The following is a 19,594-nucleotide window of genomic DNA, read 5'->3' as shown; positions in this document are numbered from 1 at the left end:
TTTCCTTATTCACAAGGTCATCAGTGAACAATGTGCAGTTGAATTTGCAACTCCTCAGACAATGAAATAGTTCAGGTCCGCATTTAGTAAACCTGGACAATATTCAGGCTTGGGCTCATACGTGGCAAATAACATTCATGCCACACAAGTGCCAGTAGTGATCATCTCCAACAAAAGAGAATCTAACCATCGCCCCTTAACATTTAACAGCGTTACCATCACTGAATCCCCCACTATCAAAATCCTGGGCCTTTCCGTTGACCAGAAACTTAACTGGACCAACCACATAAATACTGTAGCTACAAGGAATTCTGCAGCATGTGACTCACCTCTTGATTCCCCAAACATTTTCCACCATCTACAAAGCACAGAGTAAGAGTTTGATGGAATACTCTCCACTAGCTTGGAGGAATGCGATGCCAATAGCACTGAAGAAGCTCGGCACCATCCAAGACAAAGCAGCCACTTGATTGGAACCCCATCCACCAACCTAAATATTCACTTCCTCCATCACTGGCACACACTGGCTGCAGTGTGTACCATCTACAAGATGCATTCGTCAAGCCTTTGACAGCATCTTCCAAACCTGTGCCCTTTGTTGCCTCAAAGGACAAGGGCAGCAGGTACACGGAAACGCCACCATCTGCAAGTTGCCTTCCAAACTACACACCATCCTGAATTGAGAAGGTATCTCTGGTCCTTCATTATTGCTTGGTCAAAATCCTGGAACTGCCTACTTAATATCCCTGGGAGTACCCAGGGCACTCAGGCTGCAGTGTTTTAAAAGGGTAGTTTGCAACCACCTTAGAACCATAGAAAAGTTACACCACAGAGGGAAGCCATTCAGCCCATCTTGTCCATGCCAGCCCAAGGACACCCAGGTGTCCTTTCTAATCCCACCTTCCTGCACCTGGCCTATTGTCCTGCAGCTTATAGGACTTAAGGTGCAGATCCAGGTACTTTTTAAAAGAATTTAGAGTTTCTGCCTCTACCACCAACTTGGGCAGCGAATTCCAGGCACCCACTACCCTCTGCATAAAAAAAATTCTTCCTCATGTGCCCTCTACACCTTCTGCCACTTATCTTGAATCTATGTCCCCTGGTTCTAGAATTCTCCACCAAGGGAAACAATTTTATCCTGTCCATTTTATCTATTCCCCTCAAAATTTTGTACACCTCAATCAAGTCACCTCTCAGCCTTCTTTGTTCTAAGGAAAATAACCCCAATCTATCCAATCTCTCCTCGTAGCTATACTTTTCTAACCCTGGCAACATTCTTGTAAACCTCCTCTGCACTCTCTCCAGAGCTATTACGTCCTTCCTGTAATGTGGTGGCCAGAACTGCGCACAATATTCCAGTTGTGGCCTCACCAGTGTTTTATACAATTCCAACATTATTCCTTACTTTTATATTCTATACCTCTGCCAATGAAGGAGAGCATTTCATATGCCTTCTTTACAACTTTGTCTACTTGAACTGCTGCCTTCAGGGACCTGCGTACATGTACGCCAAGATCTCTCACTTCATCTACCCCTCTTAGTATATTCCCATTTATTGTGTAATCCCAACCATTTGCTAATGTTCATTTAGGGAAGGAAACCCGTCAGCCTTACCTGGTCTGGCTTAGATGGAACTCCAGTCCCACATCAATTGGTGAACTTTCTCTGAAGTGGCCTAGCAAAAGGTACTCGCTTATTTCAAATTGCTACAATTAAAGAAAGCCAACTACTAGCGTCTCAGAGCAATTAGGAATATGCAATAAATGCCAGTCTTGCCAGCAGCATCCACATCCCAGGAAGGATTTGTTTTTATAAAGCCTCAATGGTAGAGCCTCAATGAACACGAACACAGACTGGGGAACAAACCTGGGACGTAGTTTGGTACGAGACTCCACCAAACTGTGTGTCATTGTGGAGCAATGCAAAGTTATTATTCTATTGGGTTTACCTTACTCTGTGTTATTTTTAGCACACTGGTTAAATGTTTATGATGAATTCTCTTCCAAACTACTTTAACAGAGCACATTTACAATAAACAGGTACAAGACTGCAATAAAATAGTGCATCAACTAATGTGCTAAAATCCCATCTCATGGAGGAACATACAGTAAAGTTCCATCCATTGTTTCATCCCCACCTTTTAGCCTGTTTCAATCCCTTCCCCCAACTCCACCACCACTAGGGTCGTCTGTCACTTGCTCATCCTGCTTTCTACCCTTAATGTCACCATTAGCACATTCCTTAGCTAATATCACCACCATCAACACCCCTTTGTCCTTTTGTCTATGACATCTTTGGCAATCTCTTCTTTGCCTCCGCCTATCACTGGCCCTCTATCCAGCTCCACCTGTCCAACCCCGCCTCAACCAGCTTATACCTTACCTCATTTCTAGTTTTCCTTAGTTCTGATGAAGAGTCATACGGACTCAAAAGGTTAACTGTGTTCCTCTCCACAGATGCTGTCAGACCTGTTGAGCTTTTCCAGATATTTTTGTTTTTGTTACAGTAAAGTTCTGTCTTTGCATATTAATTTACCCACGCTAAAGCCTTTGTACACCAGGTTGCCCATTGCAGGCCCGACTGTTCACTTATCTGCGGTTTTAAACCTGATTTACACTGGAAATAAAAATTGCCCTTGTAGTCTCATAGTTGCCTTAAATTCTTTACTCATGGGGCTCAATTTTAATCAACATGCCCCACTTGAAATGGGCAGGACTTGCTTCGTTTTTAATTCAACTTGGATTAAAGGCACACTTTAAATGCTAAGCAAGCTAGTCTGACAACAGACTGTCACTGTTCCTAAAGTTAGAGGTTTAAATTTTTCCCTTTCTTGCTGAAGACACAAAGGAGGCAGTGGCATAGTGGTATTACCACTGGACAATCATTCCAGACCGGGGATCGAAACCCACCACGGCACATGGTGAAATTTGAAGTCAATAAAAATCTTGAATTAAGAGTCTGAAACCATTGCCGAGTGTCGCAAAAACCCTTCTGGTTCACTAATGTCTTTACCTGGTCTGGCCTACATGTGACTCCAGATCCACAGCAATGTGGTTGACTTTTAAATGCCTCCTGAACAAGGGCAATTAGGGATGGGTGGGCAATAAATACTGGTGGTCAGTGATTCCTGCACCCATTAATGAATTTAAAAAAAGCAAGATGTCTTAAAAGTAACACATCTTACCAGACTCAAAGGATTTGTGCCTCCTTACACACAGGTGAAATTGAGGTGCCACAGTTGCAAAGGTGGCTCATTCTGTGCTGAGTAGATTGCTATTATGCACAGGCATACAGGTACAAAAATATCGGTATGGGATTGAAAATGAGAAATTGATAGCAGGGCTGTTGTGGCCAGCAGTGCACAAATCAATGTTTCCCTTGCATTGCTGGAACCTATCTAATTGACTCCCATTGTAAAGCATGTTCACCATTTGCGATTTCGCCATTTGCCAATGTCAGCACTTTATTGTGACTCCTAAAAGGGGAGATTTTCACTGTCCACCATTTATAGGGAAATCATTGATGCTTTTGTCAGACACACGCATATTTCATAATTGTGAATTGTGGCCAACGTAGCACTTCAATCAGTGTGTGCAGCGATAGTTACATTGAATGATAATTCTGCAAACACCTTATTGTCTCTGTAGAGTTTCTGTTTTTCAGATTGGGTTTCAATGTAGCTATCTAAAATAGTTTTGACATCTCTAGTTCCATTTTTGGAAAGAACCAATAATCGTTCTTGACAGGTATGAGTATACCCGATTAAAGGAATGACGAGAGTGGGTGAAAAATGACATGAAAGAAGACCCCTGACAAGTGAGTTGCCCTCCTAGATTCCTATAACACACAGTGCTTTGAGAATTATTTTGCCTGGAAGGAAGGAACTCTTCATATCTGTATGTTCTATTCGAATTAATGGGCACAAGAAAATCTCTGGGATAGCGTAAATGATCCACTTGCACTGTTGTTATTTGCCAATGGAAGAATATCAATCATTGGTTGGATTTAACTCTGAAATGCGAGGAGCAAGGTCTGCAAAGTGTGGGACAGTTTACTTTAAAAGGATTGAAGGATGCTTTCGAGTTCCATTACTCTTAAGAAGTAGTTCTTGAGGGATTCTGAATAAAGCTCATTGTCCAACGGCATCAGAATGTGCTGTCCATTGCAGGCTACATAATTGTTTGAAAGAGAGTTTCTTTTTCTCTGATCTTTCTCTACTCTTGTTGTCTGACATGACAAAAATTACTGTTCAGTGTTTAATAACAGCAAAAAGAAGGGCTGTTAAACTGGAACAGGTTTGATGGAATGAACACATTCATGAAACTTTTAGTAATCAGCTAATGTCTATTTCTTGGAGAATCATGAGGGCATTTATCAAAAAGAGACACTAGTTGAGCGTGGCTCACTTATGCTTGCTAGAAGCTGCATATATTCATACACAGGGACCTGTCCTCTGCAGGCAAAAGGAACATGTCCAGACATCGTAATTTTTTTAAAAAGTTAAACCAAAAGTGTAGGGAATAATAGTTCTATGGTGCATTCTCCATGGCAATGCTTCAACCAATCAGAGTCGTCCTACCAACCAGTCAGCACCCTTTTCTCATGCAGTGTCGATTGTTGCTCCCTTTGAAATTTGGCATTCATGTACCTTTCCTGATGGGTGCAAGATGAAAAGCTTGGACATGTCTTTTTCAGCAAATATCGATATTTCCTGAATTTTCTTTGAGTGCGTGAGCAAGGCATGGTAAAGTTAAAAAAAGGGAACTAGAAATGTACCTGTTAAATGCCTAATGGTCAAATACTAATCATCGTGTGCATTATATGATTTGATTTCTTCAAATATTTGTGAGCTTAACGAAAGATATACATTTATACACTTTTTAGATTTTGATATGTCTTACATTCCTAGCTGGCGCTGTACAATCTGTGGGTTTGCTTTTAATAAAACTGAAGGCAGTCAGTGGGTGATGCTCAGTGACAGATAGATGCTGAGTAGTCAGGAGAGCACATTGCAAGATGGCACATGAGCCGTTGATTACAAGGCAATGAATGAATGTGTAGGGAGCTACACCGATTCAATCGAGGTTAGCTCTTTGCTCGGTGATTTCAGTGATAATTTCTGATATAGAACTCTTTCCCAACATAGAGAGGCACTTCCATTCTGGGAAGTTTTAACTTCATTGAGTGGCTGTGTGCCCATGATTTCCCGCCATTTTCCCCCTTCGACTACTGCTACCTGCTGAAAGCATAGACTCAACCCTCAAACTTGAATGATGTAATAATAAATGAAAGACCATTGGAATGGGCCGGGGGAGGCAATACAGCAAAGCCTGGGTCTGCTGCTACTTGATGCTTTAGCTTGTTTAATGTAGATAGCCACAGTTTTTCAGCAGTGGTTCCTGTATATTTTTATTAATGGTAGGAACTCTGGTTGATTTTCCCCTCATTACCCTACTGTCCCCATTTATTCCCGAGAGACACCAAGGCCAGTTGTACCATCACTACTGCTGCCTGGGCCGAAATCAGTTAAAACTGGCAATTGAGCTGAGGATCTGCCTGTATGATGCGTGTAGTTCAATACTACTTCTGACACTTACTGCTTGAATTATTGTGCTTTGTTATGGAAGAATTAGAGACTGTGCTTCCAAGATTTGCCCTGTAGCAGATGGTACTTTTTTGCAGCAGCAGCTGAAAGAATTGTGGGAGAGGGGTTGAGTTTCTGGTTCCTGGACTGAGCCTTCCATAAATGGCTCTTTACAAAGTCGGTACAAACAGCAATCAGAAAATAAAGTTACATTTAATTGATTTTTAACTGGTTTTAACATCTTGATGAACACTAATCACCCGCATAAAATGCCCACGTCTCTAACAAACTCCAAACGCTATAGAATTGAAGATGATCAAGAGGTGTCTTGGTCTCTTTTCCCTTGTTAAAGGTGCTATACAAAGGCAAATTGTTGCTAACCCATTGAATAGGCTTGTTTTTGGGACTGTGGAAATGGGATCTGTGGAAAGACAGGGCTGATTAGTGGCAATAAGAAAATCAATATGCTTGATTCACTTTGGTTTATTTATGCAGTGCCTCCTTTTGTAAGATTAAATAGGTGGGGTAAATGTGTACATGGCTTTTATAAGGAGCCGGATTGATGGGACAAATGGCCTCCTCTCATTCCTTGCTTTCTTTTCTTTTAACGGTTGTCAGGAATATATAATTCTAATAATGTTATTGAGGTTTATTGTAAAATAGTGGCATCTGTGTGTGTTGATGTGTGTGAGAGACTAATTGGATTAAAGGCAGCTGGTCTGAAGGCTTTGATGTAAACATAGTAAATATGGGGGAAGTTTAGAATGCAAGGTGTAAATGGACATTTGCATTTTAAAATAAACCAGACTATATTGTTTTCAAAGGAGAATTGAAATGTGTCACCTAGCCAGGTGAAGTTTAGAAACAGTGTGTTTATTTTTCCCAAAGAGTACTGGTAAAATTTAGTACTATGAGTGATTTTTATTACCATAAAGGTAAAGTCCAAAAACATAGTGAAACAATGTGAATTTACATTCAAAGGGGAAAATATGTATAAAGGAGCAAAGGTTGTGTGTAAGGGTGGGCATTTTTAAGATCTAACAGGTGTGAAAAGCCTTCAGCATCTACGCCTCAAGCTGCTGTCTACAAAGAATTGAAGTTAAGGAAGCTCACTTGAACTCGCCTGGCTCAGGGCGTTGTGTGCCACCTTTGCTGGGTCTTTTAAAATCTATGTGTTTTACTGTTGCTTTAACAAAAGAGTAACTGGGAGCCAGATTAAGTAAGGGATTTAGAAGTTATCATAGTAGTAATTTGTAGATCTATGTGTGTGCTTAAAACTCATTTTTCTTAATAAATGTTTAATCTAGTTTTGTAGAAAACCTATAAGACTAGGTGGTCTTATTAATACTGAATTCAAGGTATGCATCTCAGAATTTATACAAATTGCAAAACAAGTTCTGGCAGTTGTTTCAAGTTTCCCTTTGGGATTTGAACAACTCAGCATTTACCATTGGCTGTGCCATAACAACGATAAAAAAAATCCTTAAGTTGTTCTTTACTTTGCTCTAACTGAGCCAATATTCATACAACTCTGTTTTGTTTTCTCCACCTTAGTCACAGCAGAAGTGCATCGTAGGCTTTGCCCTGGTGTGTTGTTTCGCCATCTCTGTTGCACTAATATTTTCAGCTGTGGACATTCCAGGCAGCAGCAGTGACACAGAAGACATTACAGAGGATAACTGCAACAGGGATTGCCGGTAAGAATGAGTTTGCTTGAGGCGCTTGCATCAATACATTGCCTCTAAATTTCCTTCTCATCTTTTCCCTTCTTCCCTTGAAAGCGCAGAATTGCATCACCAATATGGCTCCATACATCAGGTTTGGTTCCAGACGTTCATGTACTTTCTCCAAGTGACACGCTTCTGTTTATGGGAAGTATCACAGTCGAGCCTGCCTGTACCCTCTACGGCTCAGGACATGGGTCAGTGATCATAAGCAGGACACCTGTTCATTTCTCATCCTCCACACCCATGCATGTTGAGAACAATCACAGCCCTACTAAGATAAAAACAAAAAACTGCTTATATTTCACCCCTCTCCTAATTTTTCTCAGTTCTGTTGAAGGGTCATGAGGACTCGAAACGTCAACATTTTTCTTCTCCGCCGATACTGCCAGACCTGCTGAGTTTTTCCAAGTAATCCTGTTTTTGTTTCACAGCCCTACTAAGGTTGCCATAACCATAATTTGATAATACAGCTTGAGTTGGAATTTAAAACTGGAAGGTTTACGGCCAAAAGGCTCAGCACCGCTCTGTGCAGGAAAGTGTAGCCACAGAGTCAGCAGTGATGCAGTGTGTTCCACCCTTTCTCCTCTGCTATTGATGCAAGTTTGGATTGCATTCAGCTTTTGCCAACTGGTCGTGGCCTATTTGGCCAGCTAGGATGTGACATTTTAGTAATGAAATGTTTCCTTGTGCTTGCTTATCTGTCTTTTGATTCCATTGATTTTTAAACTTTGTCTTGTGTAAATGTCAACAATAACATTCAACAACTTGTTAAAATATGATTGTTCTGTGCCAACCAGACACTCCAGACACACGTAACTTCAATGGTATGAATAGAATAGGGTGCTTGATATGATGAAGGAATGGGACATGATAGATGGAAGTACGCAGGGGATAGATGGAAGTACGCAGGGGATAGATGGAAGTACGCAGGGCTGAGTTTAACGGTCGTGGCACGGGTCGCGTCCACCAGCCGGAAAGCTGGTGGCAACCACATCGTGGCCAGTTCTGGGAGCCCCGCCAGAACCAAACACCCATCTGGCAGGTAACTGCTTGCCGTCCGGGCTTCCACACCTTTAAAGACAAAGAGACCACTCTAAGAGCGGCTGGCAAATCAGAGGGTTGGCAGCTCTTCAGTCCCAGCAGTGCCACTGGGAGAGGTGGCCACTGGCAGGATTGCAGCAGCCCCCTGACCAGTATCATCGTTGGAGACCCCAGGAGAGGTGGGTGGGGCGGGTTCGTCAGGGTAGTCAAGGAGGCCTGGCGAGAATTAGATTGGAGCTGTGGAGGACACGGTGGGTTCTTTTAGCAAAGGGTGGGAGGAGGAGGAGTGTTGCCAAAGGGGCCCAGGCTACCCCACCCCCACCTCTGCCTGCCAATAGCCTCTTAAGGGCTCAATTGGCCTCCAGGTTGTAAGGCTGATGACCTGTGACCTTCCCTGCCCCTAACATAATTGGGCGGGGGGTGAGGGGGGTGGTGGTGGGGGGTGGGTGGGGGGGGGGGGGGGGGGGGGTGGGGGACGGTGGGGTCAGGCTGTCCACCTTGAGCTTTCCCACCTGCTCCTGGGTAGCCCATTGTTTTTAGTAATTGAGATGTTAAGAACAGGGGGCCATAGATACAAATTAGATCTTAAAGATTAAGAAGAGAGGACAGAACATACTTCTTGATGCCAGTCGCGAGGCAGTAGATTATTCTTCCATAGGATGTGGGCTTTGCTGGCAGGGCTAGCATTTGTTGCCCATCCTTAATTGCCCTTGAACTGAATGGATTGTTCAGCCATTTCAGAGGGCAGTTAGGAGTCAACCACATGGCTGTGGGCCTGGAATCACATCGAGGGCAGATCAGGTAAGGACAGTAGATTTCCTTCCCTGAAGGACATTAGGGAACCAGATGAGTTTTTACGACAATTAATGGCAGTTCCAGTAATGGTATTAAACTAACTTTCAGTTCCAGATTTAATTGAATTCAAACTCCTCGAGTTGCTGATGTGGGATCTGAACCCATGTCGCCAGAACGTTAACCTGGGTCTCTGGATTACTTGGCCAGTGACATTACCACTACGTCATCATCTCCCCCTAGAACTCACTCCTAGGGTTAGCGTTTGAGGTAGGAACTCTGTTGACATTCAAAATTAGATGTGATTCTGTGACCCACTCCAACAGTAGGTATTTCTACCCTGGAAAGGCTAAGTATCTCAACAATTGAACTGGCCAACTGGTTAAGCAAGCCGTTTCTCGCTGCTACTGTGCAGTGGCTACGCAAGTGGTACTTTCCATTAACATGATCCTGCCGAAGTCTAAAAAGATATTTTATCTATCACACAGCTGAGCAACATTGTGTATAAATTTCAGTGCCAGTGCCATTGTATATAGACTGTAAACCCCAAGAATTGGCTGATTAAATCAAACTACATTGCTGAACAAAGAGACATTTTGTTGAATCTTTTCATCTTGCACTCATCAGAACAATTTGCAGGAATACCAATGCGAGGGAAACCAACAAATTTATACTGTTTGAGAAGAAAGTGTTGATTGGTTGGCAAGTGGACTCTGATTGGTAGAGGCGTGGCCATTGGGAATGCACCAGTGACTGATGGTGACTGACAGTTAACTACCAAACATTGTTTGAAATTTAAGCCAGGCTCTGGTCAGGGCATTGCCCAGAGGAATGAACCAGCAAATGGCTGTCATTGATTTTGCTTAGCTGAAACAGATGCAATGTGTGTACATGCTCTTTCTGTCTGCAAAGAGCAAGGGCCCTGTGTATTAATATATGCAGCTTCCAATACACGCAAATGCGCCACACTTGAGGCTGACACACTATCTTAAATTGGTTGTCAGCGTAATTCTTAGCACACTGAGGGCTATTTAGCAAATCTTGTCCAATCACGGAATCACATTTAATGTTGGACACTGTTTTGAGTTTTGCAAGTGTGGTCTGGTTGGGTGCAGTCTGTACCTTGCCCGTTGCGACAGCAGAAGGGGCATGCCTTGGGACATACAACCTACATACCTAGCATCACGCTGGTACTAAAATTCATATAGCACATTACACATTTGTGTGATATGTAGAACGTCTTTTTGGCTTGATGAGAGCATCCAGTTAGTGGCGATTACCACTTGTGTTGCTGCTGCATGGTACCAGACTGAAACCTGTTCACCTGTTGCTCAAGTTTTTGAGATACCTTGCCCTTCATTCATGAGTTTGTGCAAAATACAGTGCAAAATGATCTGATCAGGGTAGCCATTATCTTGCAGGATACCTTTGATGCGCCTATTGCAGCATCAAGCTTGCATGTTGAGCAAATGGCTCAGGCCCTACTTATGTAGTTGCCAGTAAGGCCAATATTATAGCTTGTGGAACTGTAACAATCCCAATGCATATATTGACCAGTGAAGCTAGGCTTACGGTAGACCGTCGTAGAGAACCCCTGGAAGATTTCTCAACTAGCACATCAAGCAAAGGGAGTTCATTTGACTGCTTCATTTCAAAGGTGAATTTGAGCTGCGAGTTCTGACTATCACACAAATAAGTAATGTGCAATATGAATTTCAGTGCCAGTGTGATGCTAGGTATTTAGGTCGTATGTCCCAGAGACTGGCAGATCATATCAAACAGCCTGTCCCTTCTGCTGTTCGCAATAGGCAAGGTACACACTGTACCCAACTGGCCCATGCTTGCAAAACTCAGTGACAGCCATTCACTGGTTCATTCCTCTGGGTAATGCCTTGATCAATCAGACTCAAGCTACTTGGTTTAAACTTCAATGCTTGGCAGTTAACTATCAGTCACCATCAACTGATGCACTCTCCATGGCAATGCCTCCACCAATCAGAATCCACTTGCTACCCATCAGTATTCTCTTCTCATACATTGGTATTCTTGGGAATTCTCCTGACGAGTACAAGACAATTAGCTTTGACATAAAGCCTCTTTTTTTCAGCAATACTCAAGTTCTGTACTACCAAATGACTATTTGAATCAAACATGTTCCTCAGGTTGTTTGTGATAGGCAGAGTACAGACCTTACTTGGCCAGCCCATGTTTGCAAAACTCACAACAAAACATCAACTGTTAGATGTGATTCTGCGATATACTTGCTCGATAATCCTGAGTGTGCTAATAGCTACACTGAACAACCAGCTGAAGATAATCAGTCAAGTGGCTCATTTACGCTTGTTAGAAGCTACATACGTTAATTCATATGCCGAGTCCTGTTCTCTGTAAATAAAAGGAATACTTTCAAGCCTTGTGCCTTGAATTACCTGGAAGCATGGGGAGCCTGTAGTTCACTGTTGCTTTCTCCATGGCAACACCTCAGCCAATCAGAGTTGACTTGCAAACCAAACAGCACCCTTTCTCCTGTAATATGAATTATTGTGATTGTTTGAAGTTTGGCATTTGCCTTGATGAGTGCAAGATGAATAGCTTCAGCAATATGTCTCTCTCTTCAGCCATATTCATGTTTTTAACCCCTTCCCTTCTACTGTTGTGTAACACTTACTAACCCAGCTGAAACATAAGACATAAGAATAGGAGTAGACCATTCAGTCCCTCGAGCTTGTTCACCATTTAATCAGAGCATGGCTGATCTGCATCCTAACTCCATCCACCTGCTTTTACTCCAAATCCTTTTATATCTGCACTGGCCTTTGACCTGGAAATGGTAACAGTAAGGAAAGTTTGTAATTGCTTTGTTATGACCCACTCCCGGGTGAGTTTCTCCAGAGTTTTTGATCCAGGCGAGACACCTCAATTTGTCACCGTCTGGATGGGACATCTCCAAATTGTTATACCCTGGGTGAGGAGGGATGAACTGGCTCCCTGTCTTTGTTCAGCCACCTCCCCCCACCCCCCCTTGTTGGTTTCAACACAATTTTAATCTAATAAGGATCCCTTTTGCGGATACCTTTTTCTCAGACCCAATCGTCCTGGTTTTGAAGGAGCCAACTGAGCCAGACTTTCTTGAGTTAAAGGTAAGAGCAAGTTTATTAACTACTAAAGGCAAGAAAGAATAAAACACATGCGTATATGGTCATACAAATAAAAAATAAAATTCAGCTTGAAGTAAGTGAATATTAAAAAAAAAAGGTAACGGACCAGTCCCTGACTCATGGGGAGTAGATGATTGAGCATTGTGGCTGTTGTGATTTGAGATTCCAGTAGAATTGACTCCAGTAGATGAATAGTCGCTTTTGAGGTCCCAGTAGTGTTGAATTTGGTAGAGAGGGAGAGAAATCAGGATACCTGCAAAATGGCGATTTGCAGGGGTAATGTGCGTGGCTGTTACTTCTGAGTCAAACTTTCAGCACTTACTTTTTCTCAGAACATCCGCCAAAAGACAGACACCGGGTTGTCTTTTCAGCTCACTTTTAACCCCTTCTTTGTATATTCAAAGTGGGAAGCAAATTCATAAATCTGTCTGGGCATTGCTCACAGGATTTCTTGATGAGATGATACTCATCTCCCATTATGTCCCATTGTCTCTACTGGAGGGAGCAATTTGTTTCTGGATGGCTTTAGAAGTACCTTGTCTGGCAACAGGGTGGGGTTCCATTACCTCTTAGGGAGTCACCCTGCAACATTCCAGCCAGTGGCTTGTGTGTATTTTTAAAAACGCAAGTATTATTTGTAAAGTCCAGTATTTCTGGACGCAATTTGGTGTTTTTCTTTCATTATCATGATGGTTAAAATGTTTGGGGAGTATGTAATTTATTTTTTAATGTTTGGAAAGGACTTTTAAGAGTTTATATCAATTGTAAAAGGATTAATTGTAATTTTTGGATAATCATTACTGGTCCATGTGACCTGGCGACCTGTGACCATGGAGCAGTACCAACAAGAAGGAAGTTAAAATATGGAGACCACATGGAAGACAGAAAGAGAAGAGAGAGAGAATAAACCAAGAGATGGATTCCTGAGTGGTCAGAAAACATTTATAGGACTGCTGCTGCTGTTTCTTCCACTTCCAAGTGAATGAATGCCCAGAATTGGCCATACCATGTGAAGGTAAAGGTGATTCTGGTAGATCCATACTCCCACAACCGAAAGGAGCTGAGAGCTGAGAAAGTTCTGGAAAGGAGCGTGACAGGGGGTAGAAATGATTGCACAGGCATAACCCTGTTTATGTGGAAGCTGTTGCCAGCAGAGAATCAGCTAAGTCCTTGAAGAAAAAGGACTGGAATTCTGCCCAAAGATGATCTGAGCTTGGAAGAACTCTTGAGGCTGAAATTGGTGCCAAACAGGCAGGGTAGAAAATCCCCGGGATCTATCTTTGGTGTATCTGCTACTCCATGTGTAATTTATAGCTCGTACCTCCTGTGATTTTGCTGTTAATTTATGTTTAATATACATTGATTCTGATTCATGTTAAAGTAAATGTTACAAAAAAAAACCTCCTTTGGTAATTTCTTAATTTGGGGATTGTTGGGTAAATTTGGTTCTTTGGGTTTATGGATCCCCACAGGGATTGTAACATATCCTGTCAAAAATCTGTCAGTCTCAGATTGAAAATTATTAATGGAGCTAGCATGTACTACTTCTGGGGGAGAGAATTCCACATTCTACTACTTTATATATTATAGGGAAAACAAGCCTAGTTTATGTATTTTGGCGAGATCTGAGCAGTGCTGAGTGCTGTCCAAGTTGTCATTTGGCATGGCGCTTTATGGAGCATGCCATTGGGCTGCCTCAAAATCAATTGTAATCATTAATTCAAAGGTATTTGCCCATTTTAATGGGCCTCTGTAGGAGTGAATTGAAAATTTGAAGAAAGATCCTGCAAATCATCCCCTCCAAGAAACAATGTAATCGGGTTGATGTGGTGTTTGGTATCAGGCTATGTTGTATATGTCTCTTGGAAGGAAGGACTACAACACGCTCAACTTCCCAGGTCTTGTTAATGGCAGACTCAGTGTTGAGCCTGACTACTGTAATTGGAGAGGGCATCCAGAGGTGAGGTTTGCTTCCAAAGCAAACTCTTTCTATAGGGACCTGGACTGTTCCGTTGGTTGACCTACTCAGTGTCCATAACATGTCAATACTCATCCTGATTTGGGCCAGTTTAACCATTATCTTAGGTTCTAAAGGTTTCAGGGATATGCGTGCTGAAAGTACCCTTGCTGCCATTCTGCTCGAACTCTCGCCTGCGACGCAATGAAGCTGCTTCTGAACTAGAGCAGAAATCTGTGGATGCTGGAAATCTGAAATAAAAACACAAAATGCTGGAAATGCTCAGCATCTGTGGAGAGAGAAATGGAGTTGATGTATCAGGTCTGTGAGGGCCTCATGCAGGGAATGGACCCATCAAAATGCTGAGAAGGGAGGGGTAGATTTGTTTGATGGTGGCTTCACGCTGGAGGTAACAGAAATGTAAGAGGACGTTCCACTGAATGTGGGGTGGAAGGTGAGGACAAGGGGATCCTGCGTGGTTCTGGGAGGGAGGGGCAGGGGCGAGAGCAAAAGCACAGGAAATGGATGGGACATGGTGATGGCCCTATCTACCATGATGGGGTGAAATCCTTGGTTGAGGACAAAGGAAGACATATTGGAAATATAGTATGGATGGTTGCATCATCTGAACAGATGTGATGGAGACAGAGAAACTGGGGAGAATGGAATGGAATTAATACAGGAAGTGGGGTGTGAGGAATTGTAGTCATGGTAACTGTGGGAGTCAGTGGGCCGATAGTGAATTTTGCCAGTAATGGAGATATTGAAAACAAGGAAGAGTAAAAGACAGACCATGTGAAGGCAAGGGAAGGATGGAAATTAGAAGCAAAGTCATTTTCCAGTTCAGGGTGACAGCAGAAACAGCATTGATACAGTCATCAATGTACTGGAATAAAAGTTGAGGGAAGGAGCCTGAGGAGGACTGGAACAAAAAATGTTTCACGTATGCCACAAAAAGGCAGACAGAGCTTCATGTGGGCACCCATAACAACACATTTTAGTTAACAGTAGTGAGTGGAATCGGAGAAGAACAAGTTAGCCAGTTGGTGGTGGATGGGGACTAGTTGGGTTTCTGTTCAAGGAAGAAGCAGAGAGCTCTCAGACTATCCTGCTGGGATTGGAGGCATGGAGGGGTTGCATGTCCATGGTGACAAGATAACTGCTAGGCCAAACTTTTCAAAAAATTCATTCATGGGATGTGGACGTCACTGGTTAAGCCAACATTTATGGCCCATCCCTAATTGCCCTTGAGAAAATGGCGGTGAGCTGCCTTCTTGAACCGTTGCAGTCTATGTGGTGTAAATACACCCACAGTGCTGTTAGGGAAGGAGTCCCAGGATTTTGACCCAGCAGCAGTGAAGAAATAGCAATATATTTCCAAGTCAGGATGATGAGTGGCTTGGAGGGAAACTTCCAGGTGGTGGTGTTCCCATGTGTCTTCTGCCCTTGTCTTTTTAGACAGTAGTGGTTGTGGGTTTGGAAGATGCTGTCTAAGGAGCTTTGGTGCACACAGTCACTCATGGGGTGGAAAAAGTGTGGCAATGTTGGAGGCTGCTATGTGACCCAGAAGTCACAGATTATGGACTTCAGCTCAGGAGAGTAAAATTCTAAAATAATTACCAAGTGCTGGAAAAGCTCAGCAGGTCTGGCAGCATCTGTGGAGAAAGAACCAGAATTAACGTTTTGAGTCAAATATGACTCTTCTTTGGAACTCTAGTCAGAACCCATTCGGTAGTAAAGTAAAGGTCAAAAAGCAGGACTTGCAGCACAATTTTATAAGGACAGCAAGTGGGTGATGGGCTGTAAGCTCGACAAAGTTAGCTTGAAATTGATGCTTCTGTGAAGTGCTTTAGGATATTGTTCTACAGACGTAAATAGTTGCTGTAGTTTGTAGAATATAAAAGGTCAAACCCTATCATGGCAGCTGGGATGGTAGTGGTCATGGGTGAGAAAGGGGCAGTCTAAGGAGCCTTGGTGAATTCATCCAGTGCATCTTGTGGATGGTAGACACTGCTGCCACTGTGCATCAGTGGTGGAGGGAATGAACGTTTGTGGATGGGGTGCCAATCAAATGGGCTGCTTTGTCCTGGTTGATGTCGAGCTTCTTGAGTGTTGTTGGAACTGCACTCATCCAAGCAAGTGGGGAGTATTCCATCACACTCCTGACTTGTGCCTTGTAGATGGTGGACAGGCTTTGGGGAGTCAGGAGGTGAGTTCCTCATCACAGCATTCCTAGCCTCTGACCTGTTCTTGTAGCCACAGTATTTATATGGCTAGTCCAGTTCAGTTTCTGGTCAATGGTAACCCCCAGGATGTTGACAGTGGGGGATTCAGCAATGGAAATGCTACTGAGCCACTCTTGGTGATGGACATTGAGGTCACCCACCCAGAGTACATTTTGCACCCTCCAATTGGTGTTCAACATGGAGGAGTACTGATTCATCAGTGATATGTGGTAATCAGCAAGAGGTTTCCTTACCCGTGTTTGACCTGATGCCATGAGACTTCATGGGGTCCAGAGTTGATGTTGAAGACTCCCAGGGCAACTCACTTCTGACTGTATACTGCTGTGCTGCCACCTCTGATGGTGGTGTCTGGGACATTATCTGTAAGATATGATTCCATAAGTATGACTATGTCAGGCTGTTGCTTGACTAGTCAGTGAGTCAGGTCACCCTAATTTTGGCACTAACCCCCAGTAAGGAGGATTTTGCAGAGCCAACGGGGCTGAGTTTGCTCTTTAGATTGATGACAGGTGGTCCATGTGGTTTCATTCCTTTTTATTGACCTTTTAGCAGTTTGATAGGCCATTTCAGAGGGCAGTTAAGAGTCAACCACATTGCTGTGGGTCTGGGAGTCACAAATAGGTCAGACCAGGTAAGGATGGCAGATTTCCTTCTCTAAATGACATTAGCGAACCAGATGGGTTTTTACATCAATTGACAATGGTTTCATAATCATTATTAGACTTTTAATTCCAGATTTTGATTGAAATCAAATTTTATTGGATTTGAACCTGGGTCCCCAGAGCATTACCCTGGGTCTCTGGTTTACTAATCTAGTGACAATACCACAACGCCACCACCTCCCCCAGTGATGGAGGGCATCAGAAGAGCCATGGACGTAGGTGGAAAGAAACTAGAGAAGAGAAGATAAAAATAACATTGAGATAGGAAGCAATAAGGGAATAGAGGGTTACAATGGTAGATTTGGATGAGGAAAGATGGGAGGAGGCTCGAGTGGAGCATAAACACTGAGGCTTGTTGGGCCGAATGGCCTGTTTCTGCATCATGTATCCTAGTATTTAATCCTATGTATCTATGTAAAATCAGTTCAGTGGGGCAGGAAGATATTAAAATGATGGGTCAACTGGGGCATTCCTGTTTGTGGATTTTGGGGTATGGAGGTGGAAGTGGGCTGTTCAGGGTTGGGGGACTATGAGGGTGGTGATTGTGGAAGAAATATCTCCAGAGGAGATGAGATCAGTGACCTCCCTGGAAACAGTGACTTGATGTTTGGTGGTGGGGTCATGGTCCAGGAGGAAGTAGGAGGAAGTGTCAGAAAATTGGCATTCAGCCCCTGCTAGGTAGAGATCAGTACACCAGACAACAAAAAACGCCACCTTTCACTTGCTCAAAACTAATTACATTTCTAACTTTTACCAGCTCTGATGAAAGGTCAAAACCCTGCCTGCTGTCTGAAACATCAGCTCTTTTTCTGTCTCAACGGATGCTGCTGAATATTTCCAGAATTTTTCTGTTTTTATTAAAGTTGCTTCTGGAGGTAGCTGGTACTTGAAGTAGCTTCTCCTCTGTTTCTCTCCTGTGGAGTGGCAATTGCAAACAGTAACACTGCTGTGCGAGCCTGCCCAAAATATTCCGGTGGAGCTGACTGCAAAGAGGTGACTGGGAACAGTGGCAATTCCATCAGTGGAAGTCCTGCCTGCCCCACTCATTATCTTGGACTCAGTTCAAGGTTCATATCTGCGAACTGATTGCTCCAAAAGACTTATGCTCATGTCAAAGAACCCTTCCTTATTAAGTGAATCTTGCTGCTAAGTGACCAGTGCTAATGAATTTGACTGTAGCACCTGTCAGATTAGATTTACAGATTGGCAGTGTATAATGCAATTATCAAACAGACAAAGTGTAGCCTGTGAAGTCATTTGCCAAATCTTAGGCTACAGGTTCACCCATCGCCTGCAACCCTTAAAGAACAAGAAGTCATTTGTCATTGTTTTAAAAATATAAGCTAAAGTCTTGGCCCCAGTTTTATCCCAGATACTGTTTTGGATGCCTGAGCAGAGGTTACAGATGGAAAACACATCTGCTGCTCCAGATATGAAACCCAAGCACTTCTAACTCCCGAGCGTTATTTTAATCCCACTGACTGACTTCCCTCCTGGGTTGTTAAGTGCAGGGTCCGGCTGCCATGCAGCTTCTGTGTGGGTGCCGCTCAAAATTGGCAAGAGTGCAGCAGGGGAGACTAAAAACAGAAAAACATGCATTTCTATAGCGCATTACACATCCTCCTGATGTCGTGAGGCTCTTTACGGCCATTGAAGTACTTCTAAAGTGTAGCTGTCATTACTGCTGTAACATAGGGAACGTGGCAGCCAATTTGTGCACAGCCAGCTCCCACAAAACAGTAATGTGATTACAACAAGATTGTCTGTTCTTTCATGATATTGATTGAGGATAAAAATATTGGCCAGGACACGGGAGAGATCTTTCCTGCTTCCCAAATGGCGAAATATGCGAATTCCTGCTCCTCCCTAAAAACAAATGTAAAAATGACTCCCAAAACAGTCTCTGGGATAAAACTGGGGCCAAGACCTTAACTTATATTTTTAAAACAATGACAAATGGTATTGAACTTCTTGTTCTTTAAGGGTTGCAGGTGATGGGTGAGCCCGTAGCCTTAGATTTGGCAAATGACTTCACAGGCTACACTTTGTCTGTTTGGATAATTGCATTATACATGTACACTGCCAATCTGTAAATCTAATCTGACAGGTGCTACAGTCAAATTCATTAGCACTGTTCACTCAACTGGAACCTGTTTGCTTTACCATGGGTAAGTAACTTGAGCGATTTATAAAACAATCCTCCTGCTTACTTTCCACTGGTTAAGTTCGCTCACTCATATATTTTGTTCCAATGGCGATACCACTCAATCCATAAAATACAAATATCTGTAACTTCAGGCATTTTTCTGGTCTGTATTTCAGTCCTTGTCTTCTCATGAGAGAGTGTTCTTCGCAGTACATGGCTTTTTTAACCAATATTTAATGTTCAATGATATGTGTGCGTATATATTTTATCATACACCAATG

General features: G+C 42.9%; 1 protein-coding gene across 1 annotated transcript in view; it reads left to right on the top strand.

Moving 5' to 3' along the window:
- Nucleotides 1–19,594, top strand: part of LOC121288797 (inactive phospholipase D5-like) — a 112,431-nt gene that overhangs the window by 19,132 nt on the left and 73,705 nt on the right. The window contains exon 2 of the mRNA XM_041207528.1: nucleotides 7,139–7,281. Coding sequence (XP_041063462.1) covers nucleotides 7,139–7,281 — 143 coding nt within the window. The remainder of the gene's footprint in view (nucleotides 1–7,138; nucleotides 7,282–19,594) is intronic.

This window comes from Carcharodon carcharias, chromosome 2, assembly GCF_017639515.1.
Source record: "Carcharodon carcharias isolate sCarCar2 chromosome 2, sCarCar2.pri, whole genome shotgun sequence".
Classification (NCBI taxonomy): Eukaryota; Metazoa; Chordata; class Chondrichthyes; order Lamniformes; family Lamnidae; genus Carcharodon; species Carcharodon carcharias.
This window is presented reverse-complemented; position numbering and strand designations above follow the sequence as displayed.